At 38.0% G+C, this 15,081-nt stretch overlaps 1 protein-coding gene across 1 annotated transcript in view; it reads right to left on the minus strand.

Annotated features, from left to right (window-relative positions):
- TBCD (tubulin folding cofactor D) overlaps window positions 1–15,081 on the minus strand; it is a 220,676-nt gene that overhangs the window by 50,026 nt on the left and 155,569 nt on the right. The window contains exons 24-29 of the mRNA XM_090061103.1: window positions 13,398–13,460; window positions 12,530–12,606; window positions 9,862–9,943; window positions 6,767–6,885; window positions 6,241–6,332; window positions 5,562–5,702 (exon numbers count right to left, since the gene is read on the minus strand). Coding sequence (XP_089917229.1) covers window positions 5,562–5,702; window positions 6,241–6,332; window positions 6,767–6,885; window positions 9,862–9,943; window positions 12,530–12,606; window positions 13,398–13,460 — 574 coding nt within the window. The remainder of the gene's footprint in view (window positions 1–5,561; window positions 5,703–6,240; window positions 6,333–6,766; window positions 6,886–9,861; window positions 9,944–12,529; window positions 12,607–13,397; window positions 13,461–15,081) is intronic.

Below are 15,081 nucleotides of genomic sequence, written 5' to 3' on the forward strand. Positions count from 1 at the left end.
AGCTCAAGTTGCTGTGGAGTTTCCAATCTCCTGAGACTGTATACCTAGCTATATCTTAGCACAAAGTTGACTGAGTGTTGCATGCAGCCCGTATCTGTTATATGGGCAGACAGATTTAGAATGAATAAGTTCTGTGTAGAAGGAATCCTACATGACCGAATAACTGAAAATTACTGGTAATCAAGAAGTATCCAACACAGAAATTAATCCAATGGAGACAGGATGAACAGTCCATGATAGGAAGAAACTTATAATACTTCATTATGATCTAATCTGTCTGATTCACTACTCATTGGTTAAGATTGCAGATTAGCCTGTCTCAGTATGTTCAAAGGGCATTTAAAAAGACATCCAGGACAAAAACTGCACTGGATTTCAAATCCGACTCAAAACAGATCTGTAGAGATAGCTTGTCAGATCCCAGAAAAGAGTTTAAGGCATACATGCCTACAAATTTTAGGCTGCACCAGACACATTAAGATTAACAGAAATGGTGTCCTAATGCATAAAGTGATTTAGGCAGTGCCATTTATAAGTGAACTCCCAACAGTTCCATTAACCATCTCAATATAGGCTGCACACAATTTGACAGAACATTATCAAATCTGTATAACCCAAAGTATAACAATTTGTGTAGGTTTACTGAAAAAGTAAAATAGTAAGAAAAAATAAATATATAACTTCCTTCATACAGCATCAACCTTATTATTTTAATAAGTCCAATCCAAAATAACTTGGAAGACTCTTTCATAGACATATATACTATTTCAGATATGTAAAAAAAACCTTACAAGCAGTATATAAAGCAACCTATTATTCATTACTTAAACAGAAAGATAAAAATAAGCTCAAATGGCAGAAAAGATTTTTTTTCTTCTTTTAAAACTGTGGCCTTTAAAGTTTGCGTAACACTGAATAATGGGTCCACTGATCAGAACTGGGTAGCAATGTTAGGCTAAAGATCACCACAAGTCATCTACATCACAAATGTCTTGGCCTTCAAAAATATAATCATTCTTGTTGTTACTGAAATCCAAAGACCAAAATCAACACTAGTCTTGGGAAGGTAGCCAACCCACTCAGAGTCCGAAACAAATATGAAAGTAGTTCAAAGGGATTATAAAAGAAAAGGCATTTTCTGGTTTATATCTGGTTATTTCTGGTTTATGCACACATGAAAAATGAAAAGGTTGCACTGTAGTATTTTGCGCTATTTAGTATAAATCAAATAGTCTGACTGCTATATATTTAAGGAATAAAAACAGTAAACAAGGATCTCTCAGTTACAAACAGCTCTCATTAGCAGCAATAATGAAACATTTAGCTCATACCAAATGTATATTCATGTAGTTTTACAGATTGATAGAAAACACGTTTGTACAAATACAGCAGCATGCATTACTGCTTGAAGTGAGGCAACTGTAAATTCTAGAAATTATTTTCTCTTATAGCCCTAAAGGCTCTATGGATTGAAGACTGTAGGTTCTTTTCCCATCTATATGGAAACCACCATATTTTTACACTGTTGTACTATTAATAAATAGCAATCATTCCATCCTATTTCTAAAATGTAAGTGATTTTTGTAAAATAATATAAAGCAAACATATTCCATCATAATAGAAAACAGAAAATATGAATAATGCTGTACCCTAAAAATGGGGTGAGAAATGTTACTATATTTAAAAACATTTATGATGTTTGGGATTTTGTTTTAAAGCAAGAGAACAGAACCATGATCAACAGGCTGGGGACTAAATGTTAATAATGCATTACAGTAACCACAACAAGAATAGCATCTCCCAGCTGAAGGTGCAATAAGGAGAATTATTCACTGGGAAGTAGATGATATGAGAGCACAATAATTCTCAAGAAGTTTTTTGCTTTAAGTCAGAGTCCGTATTTTCATTTAACTTGGAAATTATCACAAGAAATGTTAAGAATCTTCTAACAACCTATGTCAAAAAGACAGGACGCAATACGATTGTAATTGGTTAATCTCATAAGCGAGTGTGCTTCTGTTGTCTGCACTTGCTGCAAAGAAGAGACAATCATTTTAAGATCCCAATTCAAATACAAATACTACTTAATTTCATGTCCAGAAGCATGTATGTTGCTATTGAAAAGTTCCCTGATGGATAAGAGCACACACTGCAGTAACTATCCAAAAAATGTTCCTTGCTAAATCCAACTTTTCCATGCCTACAAAGAAAGAGTATGGTGCTCTAGCTGATTCACTTCTCTAGACAGGGATCCCACAAAATGATCAGGGAAAATAAAAGATGGAAGTCTCCAATGAAACGACCTCCTTGAGCTAAAGCTAAAAACTAGGCCTGTGCAAGCTGGCAGCGACCCAATCCAGCTTTGGATCCAGTCGCTTTGGATGGCAGTGATCTGATCTGGAGCTCTGGACCTAGTTTCTGCTTCAATCTGGCATCCAGCCTCAGACATCCAGCCATAGGGTATAATGAGGAATCAATGAAATATCTATAACTTTGTTGGTTTTTGTCTGATTTGGGTGACACTTGCAGGGGTAGTAGCCTCTGCTGAGAGCATGAAGCCTGCCAGGTGTCAAGAAGATCGGTGCAGGGGCTGGGCGGGGGGGAACTGTACCCCTAATTCTTGAAAGCCAAACTCATGTCACAGCTGTGCGTTACACCACAGGAGGTGAAAACTACAGGGGTGGTGTTTCCTTGTGAGGCCACAAAGCCCTTCAAGTTTCAAGAAGATTGGTGCAGGGGTTTTGGGGGAACTGTACCCCAAATTCCTGAAAGCAAAACTCCTGTCACGTCTATGTGTTACAAATGGGGGGCGGGGGTCAAAACTGCAGGCCTGGTAGCTCTTACTGAGACCACAAAGCCTGCCAAATTTCAAGCAGATCGGTGCAGGGGTTTGGGGGGAACTGCCCCTCAAGCTGCAGACAAGCAAAACTCGTGAGTTGGGTGACACTGCGTGTTAAGGCGCAGCAGGGTGAAAGCTGCAGCAACGATGGTCCCTGCTGCCGCCACAAAGCCTGCCAGCTGTGGAGGACGTCAGTGTAGGGGGGTTCTGGGGCCCTGCACCCCTAGCTGCTGACAGGCAAAACTCGTGACATGCGTGCTTGTGGGACTGATGGTCTCTGTCTTGGGGCAGTTGATTGTATTGATTATTTCCTCTCCTTAGCCTGGTTTTGTAGGTGCTAATTGATGGTAATTAACTGGTTACCTTAGCTAGGTCCTGTGTATTGAGCTGGTCCCTGAATGAATCATGATTGACTGGTAACTGGTAACACAGTAGCTTTAACAGCCAGGCCTGCAATAGTGTCTCCCACACCCCAAGACAGAGACAGTCAGTCCCACAAGCACCCATGGCATGAGTTTTGCCTGTCAGCAGGTAGGGGTGCAGGGCCCCAGAACCCCCACGTACCGATCTCGACAGCTGGCAGTCTTCGTGGCTGCAGCAGGGGCCACCATCCCTACAGCTGTCACCCTTAACACACAGTGTCACCCATGTCACAAGTTTTGCTTGTCTGCAGCTTGAGATGCAGTTCCCCCCAAACCCCTGCACCAATCTTCTTGAAACTTGGCAGGCTTTGTGGCCTCAGTAAGCACTACCAGCCCTGCAGTTTTGACTACCCTGTGGTGTAACACATACATGCGAAAGGAGTTCTGCTTTCAAGAATCTGGGGTGCAGTTCCCCCCAAACCCCTGCACCAACCTTCTTGAAAGGCTTTGTGGCCTCAGCAGAGGCTATCATCCCTGCAGTTTTTACCCCCTTATGTTGTAATGCCTAGACATGACATGAGATTTGCTTTCAAGAATTTGGGGTGCAGTTCCCTCAAAACCACTGCAACGATCTTCTTCAAACTTGGCAGGCATCATGCTCTTTGCAGAGTCTACCAACCCTGAAACTTTCATCCAAATCAGACACAAAACAACAAAGTTATAGCTATTTTATTGTTTCCCCATTATCTCCTACGGCCAAATCTCCGAGGCAGCTCTGAAGCCTAACGAAGCCAGCGCTTCAACCCAGACATGCTGCTTCAGATGCCGAAGCGTCCGAAGCATCTCCGGATCTGAAGCTCTGTCCGAAGCCTCGCACAGCCCTACTAAAAAGAGTCTCCAGGGCTGTAAAATAGAAGAGCGATATTATTGGGAATGAGTAACAGACAGCAAAATTTCAGAAGAAAGGGTAGTCTGAATAGTGAAATATAAAGACCACTAAAAAAAGAATAGAGGTTCATTAAAACCCATGGAATGGAGAGTGATTAACAGGAAATAGGGAGGTAATAATGATCCATGAAGTTAATTGACCCCAGTACTCTTTCCTGCATGGCAGGGGGTCGGACTTGATGATCTGCTCAGGTCACTTCCAACCCTACTAACTATGAAACTATGACTGTTTCAGCACTATCTGAATAGAATTGCAGCTATCCCTCCTAGGCAGTTGGTTTTAAAGTTTGGGTGGAGCAGGAATCAAAACAGGGTGGAACTGCACTACTGCACCTCCACCTGGACCTGCCACTGGTCAGGCACACCTGCCTATATAATACCTATAACAACAGAGATCTAACAAGATTATTATTTCCTCACTGAATATATGTCTATAGAGGACTTCATTTTAATGTTTTTTCCAATGTTTTCCTTCTGGAAATTTGTAATATAATGGTGAAAAACATGCAATTCCCATTCACTGTATTGTACTCAATAGTTACAGGGATCTCCAAAAAGCAATCTGAAATCCTAAATTTTAGATATCTTAGCACCTCGCTACAAGTTTTAATTTAAAACAAAGCTCCTTATCTAACAATCACATTGTCCATCCTGCTTTAGTGAGGGGACAGAACAGACTGCTCTCTTTTGGTTAACATATCTTTTATATGGAACCAACTCTCTCTTCTGTACGTACTATAATCTGAAGACTAAAGCACACCATCAACACAAACCTCTTATAAACATAATATTATATTTTGATTAGTATTTACATATATAAGATGAAGTCATTAAACCCTGAGGTCAGTAAAGATTACCATAACTTTTGTTTTGAAGAGGTGTTTTGAATTCTCTGAAAGATTATACAACTACTCCCTCTACCGGTCAAAAAATATAAAGTTAAAAGTTAAAAGTACTATTCAAGTTCCCTTTTGATTAGCTCTTTGATTAGGACTGGAAATTCAGAAGATTTCAAGGCTGTATTTATTTCTGACGTCCAAGGATAATCGCCCTCACAACTGATTAATATTTATTTTCATGTTCTCATCACTGAAAAGAAAAGTATGGGATCTTTAAGTCAGAAAAGACCTGAGCCTCAGTTAGCTTTAAATGTACATTTCATATGCTGCTACAATTCAACTTATTTCTTCTGAAGGAAAGGTAAATAATTACTACCTTCATTTTCTCTGGTGCATTTTTTGAGTCTATTTGAATCAAAAGGGCTTGAATAGATCCCATTTTCCGCAGCATTTGAAAATACAGCATCTAAAAAGCTTCTAATTATATATTTCTTGCATCAATAGTAACATGTACCAAGAGAAAGAAACTTAATTTTTTAATTTATCAGTCTCTCCAAACATGAGACGCCTTACCATGCTCCAACATCTCCTCGGCTATCTGTAGTATAATCAGTCATCCTATGAAGTAATGTAGTATAAATCTGAACAATATTATCTTTGCAGACAAATTCATCCTGGGATCCTTCTCCCTTCACACCTACTGTCTGACAAACCCTATAACAGAGAAAAACAAAAATGCTAATGAAAATGGAGTTAAAGAAAAAAACAGGTCAGGACTTCCTTTTGCTCATGCACTACTATTTTGGGCAAACAAGCTCCTCTCTCATATACATTCAGAAAAAGAGTCTCTTGCTCCATCATCATCCCACAGTGCTCCATTCCCCCCACCACATTTTCTCCACTTCAAGGAGCAGCTCCCTATTGCTGCCTGGCCACAGAACATGCCTTTGCATCACCTTCCTAATGCTCCAGGCCAAGGCGTTGTGAATGTATGTATATATGCGCCTGACAATGCCAGTAGCATAACCACGGGTGGATCAGCAGGACACCAGCACCAAGTACTAACTTGGAGAGGGCACCAAAGTGACAGCTACCCAAGAAGTCTTCCCCACAGAAGCACTGCAGCCTTCTCCAGAGACACCACACCACTGCTGTAACAGGAGCAGCAACAGCCAGAACCAGGCAGACCATGTCATGGCAGCAGCAGTCAGGGCCTTAACAGATGAATGAAAATAAAATTGACAAAACATACTTTGCTATTGCTTTCAGGGCGTCTCTCCTTGATTCTGCAAAGTGCACATTCTTCGGCGAGATGGAAGTAACTTTTTTCAAACCATCTAAAATCTAAGCAAATAATATTAAAAAAAATTGAAAGTCAATATAATGTTTATGATGGTTGCTTGATTTATACTCAGTAGATAATGAAACTATCCCTAGTACAAGTGCAGTATGAACAGTGGGCCTTGCATGCTTCTCTCCACTCTGCCCCACCAATCTTCTTTTTCTAAGGAGAAAGGGATACCACCCCACATCTACTACTCTTGTTCATTTTCTGGCTTCTGCTTGACACTTCCCAGAAAGGTCCCAGTTTCAAGCATTTGAATCTGCAACAAGCCAGAGTCATTGCTTTGGGATTATTGTTTTATAAGCCAATACTTTTATACTATAATCAACATTACTGTTTATTTGTTTAAACACAGAGATTTCATTCAAACTACTTCCTGAAGCATTTAAAACTTGTACCCTCTTTTCAGTGCAAGGACCACACTGTATCTCACCTGTTGGAGCTTGCCTTTCAACAGAAATCTTGGAAGGGCCCCCAGGGCTAATGAAAAACCACAACGGATCATTTCCTCTGTGTTCTGGAGTTCTGAAATATACTGCTTCACCAGCTCATCTAGAAAGTTGCAATGTGAAAACCAGTTACTGCATCATTCATTACATTATAGAGCTGACTAAGCAATGAACAAAAAGGCTGAATAAAAATTCTCTAAAATAGACTAGAATACCATGGAGAACAAAATATTTGATTTACCAACATTTTTTTTTAATTTACTTATTCTCTGAATATGCTTTAAATAACAAAGACATAATTTACACCAATCTTAATCCTGCCTTTCAAAAGAGTCACAGTTAAGCTAAGATTAGTAAAAATAATTAAAATTTATGTATTATTTTTAAACCAAAGCAACAAGTTTAAATAGGGCTTATATTCAAACAAGAACTCAGTGAAGGTTCACATATCTTCAGGTTTTATGACACTCAGCATGGCACTACTTCTAAAACAACAGTAATTACCATTTAACCAGATACAGAGCACCAGAGAGATCACAAAAACATGGGCCTTCCCAGAGATAGCTTGTATTCTAGATGGAAATCATCAGCCCGCACACCACAGCACCTCTATGCTGACATGTGACAACTAATAACAGTAGAATGAGAAGATGAAACTACCGAAACGAAAAGTAACAATAACTAGATCCAAGCAGGGGAGGAGAATACCATGCTGGGACAAAAAGAAGTATCTAACTGAGGGGAAGTAGACCAAAATAAAAATGGATTAAAGGAAAACAAAGGAAAAAAAATAGGAGGGGGGGAATCCATGTGTGTGTATATATTTTTACTGCATATTGACCTTATATGAAGCGTCCAACACAAAGCATACAGCATACTGCCACATAAGCTGTGTGACGTGTATGTCTGCTTGCATGAGAGAGAATGAGAGAACATGTGAGAGAGAGAGAGAGATATGAATTTCTTACTGTATGAAACAAGGATTTCTTTGGGTGATATCTTTTACTGGACAAACTGCATAGTTGAGGTAGAGTAAGACCTATCTTACTGTACACTTTATCATGCAGCTAATGAGCAGTCTGCAGATTTTTCAGACAGTTAAGCTACTGTACTAAATTCTTCTTTTAATGAAGAACAAATGCTGCAAAATAGAGCAAAAAAACCTGTGGCTATGCAAAATTAGGATACCTCTGCCCCAAAGCTGCAGTTTATATAAAATCTTTTATTGTAATCCTTGAAAGGGAGATAAGAATCAGAGTATCTATGATGATTATAATAATCAAGCTGCTGTCTGGCATCCAGGAGTTAAATGATTAGGCAATATTTGCTACAGGAAGAATTATTAGGTTGCCATAAGAAACTGCATTTAATCACAACTCATGACTCCACTGTGATTTGTTTAAATCCCCATGCAGTCAGCATGTTTTAACTAAATCATCACATGAAGAAACTACATCCCTACCCAAGAGTTAACAGACTTACATTGTAGACACATTTATTATTTTAAAACTTTCCAAATCAGGAGGACATAATGCAGATACCTGAGACCATAAGTACATACCAGGCACTTAATGACAGCATCCCAGATATTCAGTTTGCATCAGACATGCTGTGGATTATGTTAATTTCAAATTGAAAATGTCAGTAAAATGACATAAAATATAAAAAGTTACTGAAAGGGAAGAAGCAGCTATTTACTGGTAACTTCTCCATAGTAGTAATTTGCTCTCCCTGAGACAACACCAATATACATGTCCCCTAAGGGTATAGGACTTGGTGAAACAATGCAGCTCATGAAATCTCTGAAATTTAATAGGACCTGCAGTTATCACAGAGAAGATTAGAAAATTATCAAAAGTTAAACTGGGAGGACAGAAAATAAGTAAAAATTTAAACAAATGGAAAAGGATATAGCAGATAAGAACAGAATACAGGAGAGGAAGTAGCAAGAAAAGAGAAATGAGAAATGAAAGAAGCAAGAAGATAGCAACACTGCAGACTAATTAAGACTTTGTTTTTATAGTGGTTTTTCCTACCAGGCTATAATGTAACAGTAGTGAAATACTATCAAAATCCCATTGCTTTAATACCTCCATTGCTCCTTAGGCCTGCTTGAATAGCATTATTATTATTATTCTGGTACTTATACAGTTCACTGGATAGAGGGGATGATATAGTTTTCCCCCCATACATAGCGTATTTACTTGAATCTAAGTCGACCCTGAATGCAGATGAATCCTAATGACTCCCCAGTAATTAAGATTCTATAAATTAGTTACAATCTTCCAGGTATAAAATCTAAATTATTATAGGGTTGTCTTATAATTCATCCCCAGCCACTGCTACAGCAGGGAAAGCAGTGGCTGGGAGGAGAGGGTCAGGTGGCTCTCTTTCCCTCTGCCCTACCCAACTCCTTTCCCTTGCATCTTTCCTGCACCTCTCACCCCCACACTCCCAGCTCCCCACAGGCTTTGCCCCACCCTACCACTCCCCATAATCCCTGCCCCTTCCCCTCACTCCCCAGTCTCTGCCTCTTCTCTTTTCTATCAGATGCTGCTTGGGCAAAGGCAGGGAGAGCAGGACGTTGCTGTGGGTCTGACTCTGGCCCCACCCTGGGTAGTACAGTATGCATAATATTTAGGAAAATGCATATATCACTCGGTATGCAAGGTTGAGAACCACTGGCCTAGGTATACATATGCATTAGTAGATCATAGTTTGGGCATTTATAAACATCCTAGTTGGATTGTTAACAGACTAAATGTTCAACGATAAATAAGTCATTCCTTTATCTCATAGTTAAGCCAGGATTAGCTATTCAAAACAGCAAGCAATATATTGTAAACATCACTGTCTTATGTGCATACAGTGTCTTTCATCTCTCCAAGGCTGTTTTCCATAAAGAACATAAAGATAGCATACATTATTTCTATAAATATATGCAACCAATTAAATGTACCTTAAAATGGTACATAACTGGGCAGGGCCTTCAGAATTTCCTAATCCAGTGTTGTGCTGTTTTAAAGCCCATTATGCCACCAGTGAATCTTAACTTGTACAGCCAACATGAATCATTTACCTTGTAGAGCTGGACTGGCTTCTCCCTGTTCATTGACGTAGTACTCATTACACAATGCAGCAAGTGCAGAGACAGCAGCTTCCTAAAATGAAAAGAAAAAATGGGGGCTTAATACAGTTTTCATCTAATATAACACTTTCAAGGTTCTACTTCAAAAGAAGCATACTCACAAGTTCAGAATGACAACAGGAATGAGACAAAATTATCTGTAATGTTCTTTTTAACAACTGTTAATAATTTTTTTTACCTTTTACTACATTATCTTGTGCAAGTACCTTTAAACCAATGTACAAGAGTAAAAGCAGGTCATACTGTTATTCTTAAATGTTATGGATTATATTAAGAGACTGCATTGAACTTTAAAAGGTTATTATTACTGATTTATGTATACTATATTTCCAGTTTAGCTGAGAGACTTCCAGCTAAAACTAGCAGTGTGTGATATAAGTCATTCTTATATTCCAATGGGTGTATTGTTTCCAAAATCATAAATTACAACTCTATTTTGCAACCGAGGAAAAAAAAAAATCAAACATCACAGAAACAATATGCCCAACAGGACAGTTTGAGTTTTTCAGTCAGTCAATACGGTTATGTGATCTAAGTTTAGAATGAGACTGATGGTTATACTATATGCATTAACTACCATGCTTTTATACTGACTTGTGTCAGAAGCATAGAAAACAATACTGATAGTGACGTTGTCAGAGAAATGTGGAAAGATTTCTAATAATAATCATGGTAGAACAATATTTTTCAGGTAAGCACAGTGTTGACCAAAGTCATAATAAAGCTGGGAGCATATAAAAAGAAAAGGAACTCTTTATTCCATACTAATAAAAATGCTTTATAATAACACAGATGTCCTCGGTGTAAGTGAAATAAGGTGTCATATTAACAAGTTTTCTACTGTTTCTACTCTCAAAAATATTTTCAGTGATGAGTGAGAGATTTTGAAAAAACAATATTATTTAATCTAATATTACTTACTTCCATTACTTCACAAGTATTTTGGAATGATGATAATCAATTAAAATGATCTTCTCAACCAAGTAGAACCACAATGGAACTAAATACAGGAGCAATGGATGTAAAAGCTCTTTCTCAATTTTAATTGCATGATACTATATATAATATGTGAGCCAAGAAGACTGCACAATGTCAAGAAAAAGATCACTTTGTGTTTTTGAGGGCCCCTCTACAATGCTGGACTCAATGGGATCTAATGTACAATCCATATAAGCGTGCCTTCTGCCATACCATATGTGCATGACAGGAGATGAGATTGTGCAGGGCTCACAATGGTGGTAGCAAGGAGAATGCTGTCCTTACTGCAAGCTCCACACCTCCCCAGTCTGCCAGTGGGGCTGACATACGCTACGGAGCTCAGAGCAGGGACAGCATGAGGGAAGGCTGCTGCTGCTTCTGCTGCAAACCCCGTGCTTCATGAGGCTCACGGCAGCAACCACTGTACACTGAAGACACTGCCCATGCCCTGCAGCTGAAGACATTGCCCACGCTGCAAGCCCCACAGCCAGGGTGGTTCAAAGTCTGTGGCTCTAAGTCTATGATCACATGTTAATGAGTTCAGTTCCATAAGTTCCTACAATAAATTACCCGTCAAACTTCTCAGATAAATTCCTGCAATTCCTATGGATAATACAAGAACTCCAATTTTATCTTTTAATTATTCTCCAGTGATTTAAAGATCTTTCTGCCTTCTCTTCCCATACCTAACATTACACATTTTCTAAGGCAGGCCAGCAGAAAAAACTGTAGATGTGATTTTTTTTTTTTATTTATAGTCAGAAATGTAAGAATGCAAAAACTTCCCCATGTGTGCATTTTAAATTGCATTTGCTTGATTTACTGACAAAAATCCTTATTTAGGCTACTGCAGAACCAACAAGCTAGAAGACTAACAAACTGGATTATACTGTGTCTCACATATCATCAGAATTATTTTCAGAGTAAAGATAGAGACAAGAAATACAAATACGTTTTTCAACCATCTGTGTGTGTCAATAGTGCTGGCAAATTATAATAACTGAGGCCATGTATACATGGGGATACTCAGGAAAGTTAAGATGAATCAATAAAAGGAATAAACAATATGACCAAGTTAACATGTGGATGCATCTTCTTAGGTTTAGAGTTGCCTCAAATCACAGTAAGATGACAGTAAATCACTGTAAGGAAGATTTGCCTATGATGAAATAATGCCATTCTAACTCTGAACCTACAAAGAGCTTAACACACACTAATATGAACAGTCTTCTTACCTTTAGTTGATTCTCATTAACTTTGCTAAGTCTCACAGTGTAGACATGGTCTAAATAAATTTAGTCTAAAATATTATCAAAAAGGGATAATGAGGTCAACTTTTACAGCCATTTTTAGATCATCTGAAGCTCACAAACCAGCATGCTGCTTTGTCTATAGAAGGCATATAATACAATTTCAAACCAAATTCTCCTGGTGTTGAGAGAAAAAAAAGCAAAACAAATTAAACGTCTTCCTTTTACTATTTGTTGGGAAAGCAGGACAGAAAGTTCAATAATAAAGGCAGCCATTTTGCTAAGAATAACAAGGAAAATATAAAATTTGGAACGTTTGCTTTTATAATGTTTGTTCAATAAAATGAAACAAAAAGGAGAAAATACAGTACCTTTATTTGTTGTCTTGTTGTGCTTGAAACATGAGACAGACTTCTTAAACTGTCATTTATCAACCACTGCCAATCACCTGGAGCAACAGAAAAGGTATCTAGTATTATTTTACTGACATGGGTTTCAGTCTCCTGGCATCTATTTACAATGACCAGAAATTATTCAAATCTATTTGGGGGGGATTGGTTCAAAGAAAATAAGGGTGCAAATTACAACATGTTTGTTATTTTGGTTCCATTCACCCTATAGGCAAGCCCTAAGAATCAGTCTTGATAATTTCTGAACCTGAAGAGTTAAGACCTTTACTGGGGCAAAAATCTGAGCACCTAGCATCAGTCTTATTCAGGATGTGTGATAATGAGAGTGCTATTTCTGGGTCTCTCAGTCAAAATGACAACTTCCATGACCCAGTAAGCAGAAAAGGGCCAGGAGAGGGAGAGAGAAAATAAAAATTCCATCATGAACTATTTACTTGAAGAATTAAAAAAAACTCCAAATGTTACACATATACCCCAATCAAAAAAGAAATCCTTAAAAGGAGACTGAGTTCCCCGCTCTAATACTGTGATTTTCATGGGAGGGGGTTGTCAATTTCTCTGAGAAAAAACAGACTTTCCTAGGGGTAAAACAAACAAAAAGTAACTCAGTCAACTGCTACACAGAAAATCTTCAACCACAGCATCCCATCTAAAAGATCTGTGCTAGTCTGAGATGTGCAACTGTTAGACTACTGTAATTCATCAACATCTTACTACAAGGGCCACAGGAACTTCCTAGAAAAAATATCACTTGCTAATATTACATTAAATCTCAGAGAATGTAACTAGCATGAAATGTTAATGTAAAGCTATTGAAGAAATTACATACCGATTATGGGATCCTCTCTAAATGGCATTTTTGAAAGAGACAGTTTTTCAATTAAAGCACAGACTGGGGAAAAAAAGAAATCTATTTTTACCAAATATGAAAACACCAACTTGTAGAAATTTTGCTAGGCTGAAAATATATCTTATTATATCATGAGTTTGCTTAAAAATAAACTGAAGGCAGAAGAGATTACAACAGAAATGCCATAATATAATAAACATACAGAAAAGAAAAGAAGGGAATTATGTTTCTGACAGTAAAGTAACTGTTGTTTTCGGATCTTGTAATCAACAAGGATCTCACTACAGGTTTAAGTGAATTTTACACATACGCAACTGGATTTTTCTTTTAAGAGTTGTGTTGGATGGGGCTGTGTATCCTTCCTGGAATTCCTTGTGTTCCCATGTTAGGGTGTAAAGAGCTGTTAAACCATGACTCCCCTCAGTTTCCTCACAGCTCCAAGCCAGTGGTAACTGAAGACGGGACTGAAGGACATGTATTGGATCCACATGACTGCAACAGTTCAAGGAACTACAGTTACTGGAAGGTAAGCAGCATGTCTTCTTTAAGTACAAATCAATGTGGATCTCATTCTACAAAACTAGAACATGCTGTCTTCACTGGGAATGGGAACAATGAGTTTCAGCTGTAAAATGTAAATAATGACTGTAGCACTTGCATCCAAACTGAACTAGCAGCTAGTCCAAGGCAATCTTTAACTCAGCAAGTAACCCCAAGCTGTCACATGATAGATGTACAATACTGCTACATTTTTAAGCAAATAGAAGACACTCCTTTTGCTCTAGTGGGGTAAGCTTGAATGTTCAGTGAGGGAGCTGCACCAGCCACTTAATAGCACAGTGAGACATGCTGTTATTCATTTGGATCCCTGTTGCAAGGAGAAGGCTTGACTTTTAGAATGGCCACTAGTAGCAACAGATGATTTAACAGTTTGAATCGGTTAGTCTTCAATACATCTAATGTGAGTAATGCTTTTCTACCATTGCTATGTGTAACTTTGGAATGAATGAATGAATTCCATCCAGGAAGAGCACACATCAACTGCAGATGCTTCCTCAACCTGATGAAGGGTTTTTAAACCCAAAAGCTTGCTAAGAATTTTTTTTCCAACTACTTAGTTTTCCCAACTAATAAAAAATATCAGATTTACCCAAAGAACCTTGTCTGCCTATTTCCTTAGACCAACACAGCTACAACCTACACCCTAGTAATAGATAAGGTATCTGATTTAATTCTGACTTGCTGCCATAACAAGAAAGAATAGGAAAAAAGGCAACTGTAAATCTGTCCTTTCTTGTCTTTACTCAAAAATGTGTATAGGGAAGGTATAGGGAAGATACTAACACCAGTGGATACTACTATTCCAGTAATGCTTGTATGAGGCACATTTATACCTACAGTGGGATCCATACTGATATATATTACTTCCACCATTTTAAAACATAAAATCTATTAGTAGAATTATATGTTTACACAATTACTCCATAAAAATAATCCAAAATTCCATTAATTCATAAATACAGAAATATCATTATTTTAATGTTTAATTCCATGGTATTTTAGAATCCTTACAGGTGAATGAATACCAATCTTATGGATATATGTTTAAAGATCACTATCTTCTTAGTGTTACAAGGCAACTCTAGAGATAGACATTACTGTA

The sequence above is a fragment of the Crocodylus siamensis genome, chromosome 8 (genome assembly GCF_052110815.1).
Source record: "Crocodylus siamensis isolate JL-2025a chromosome 8, ASM5211081v1, whole genome shotgun sequence".
Taxonomy (NCBI): Eukaryota; Metazoa; Chordata; order Crocodylia; family Crocodylidae; genus Crocodylus; species Crocodylus siamensis.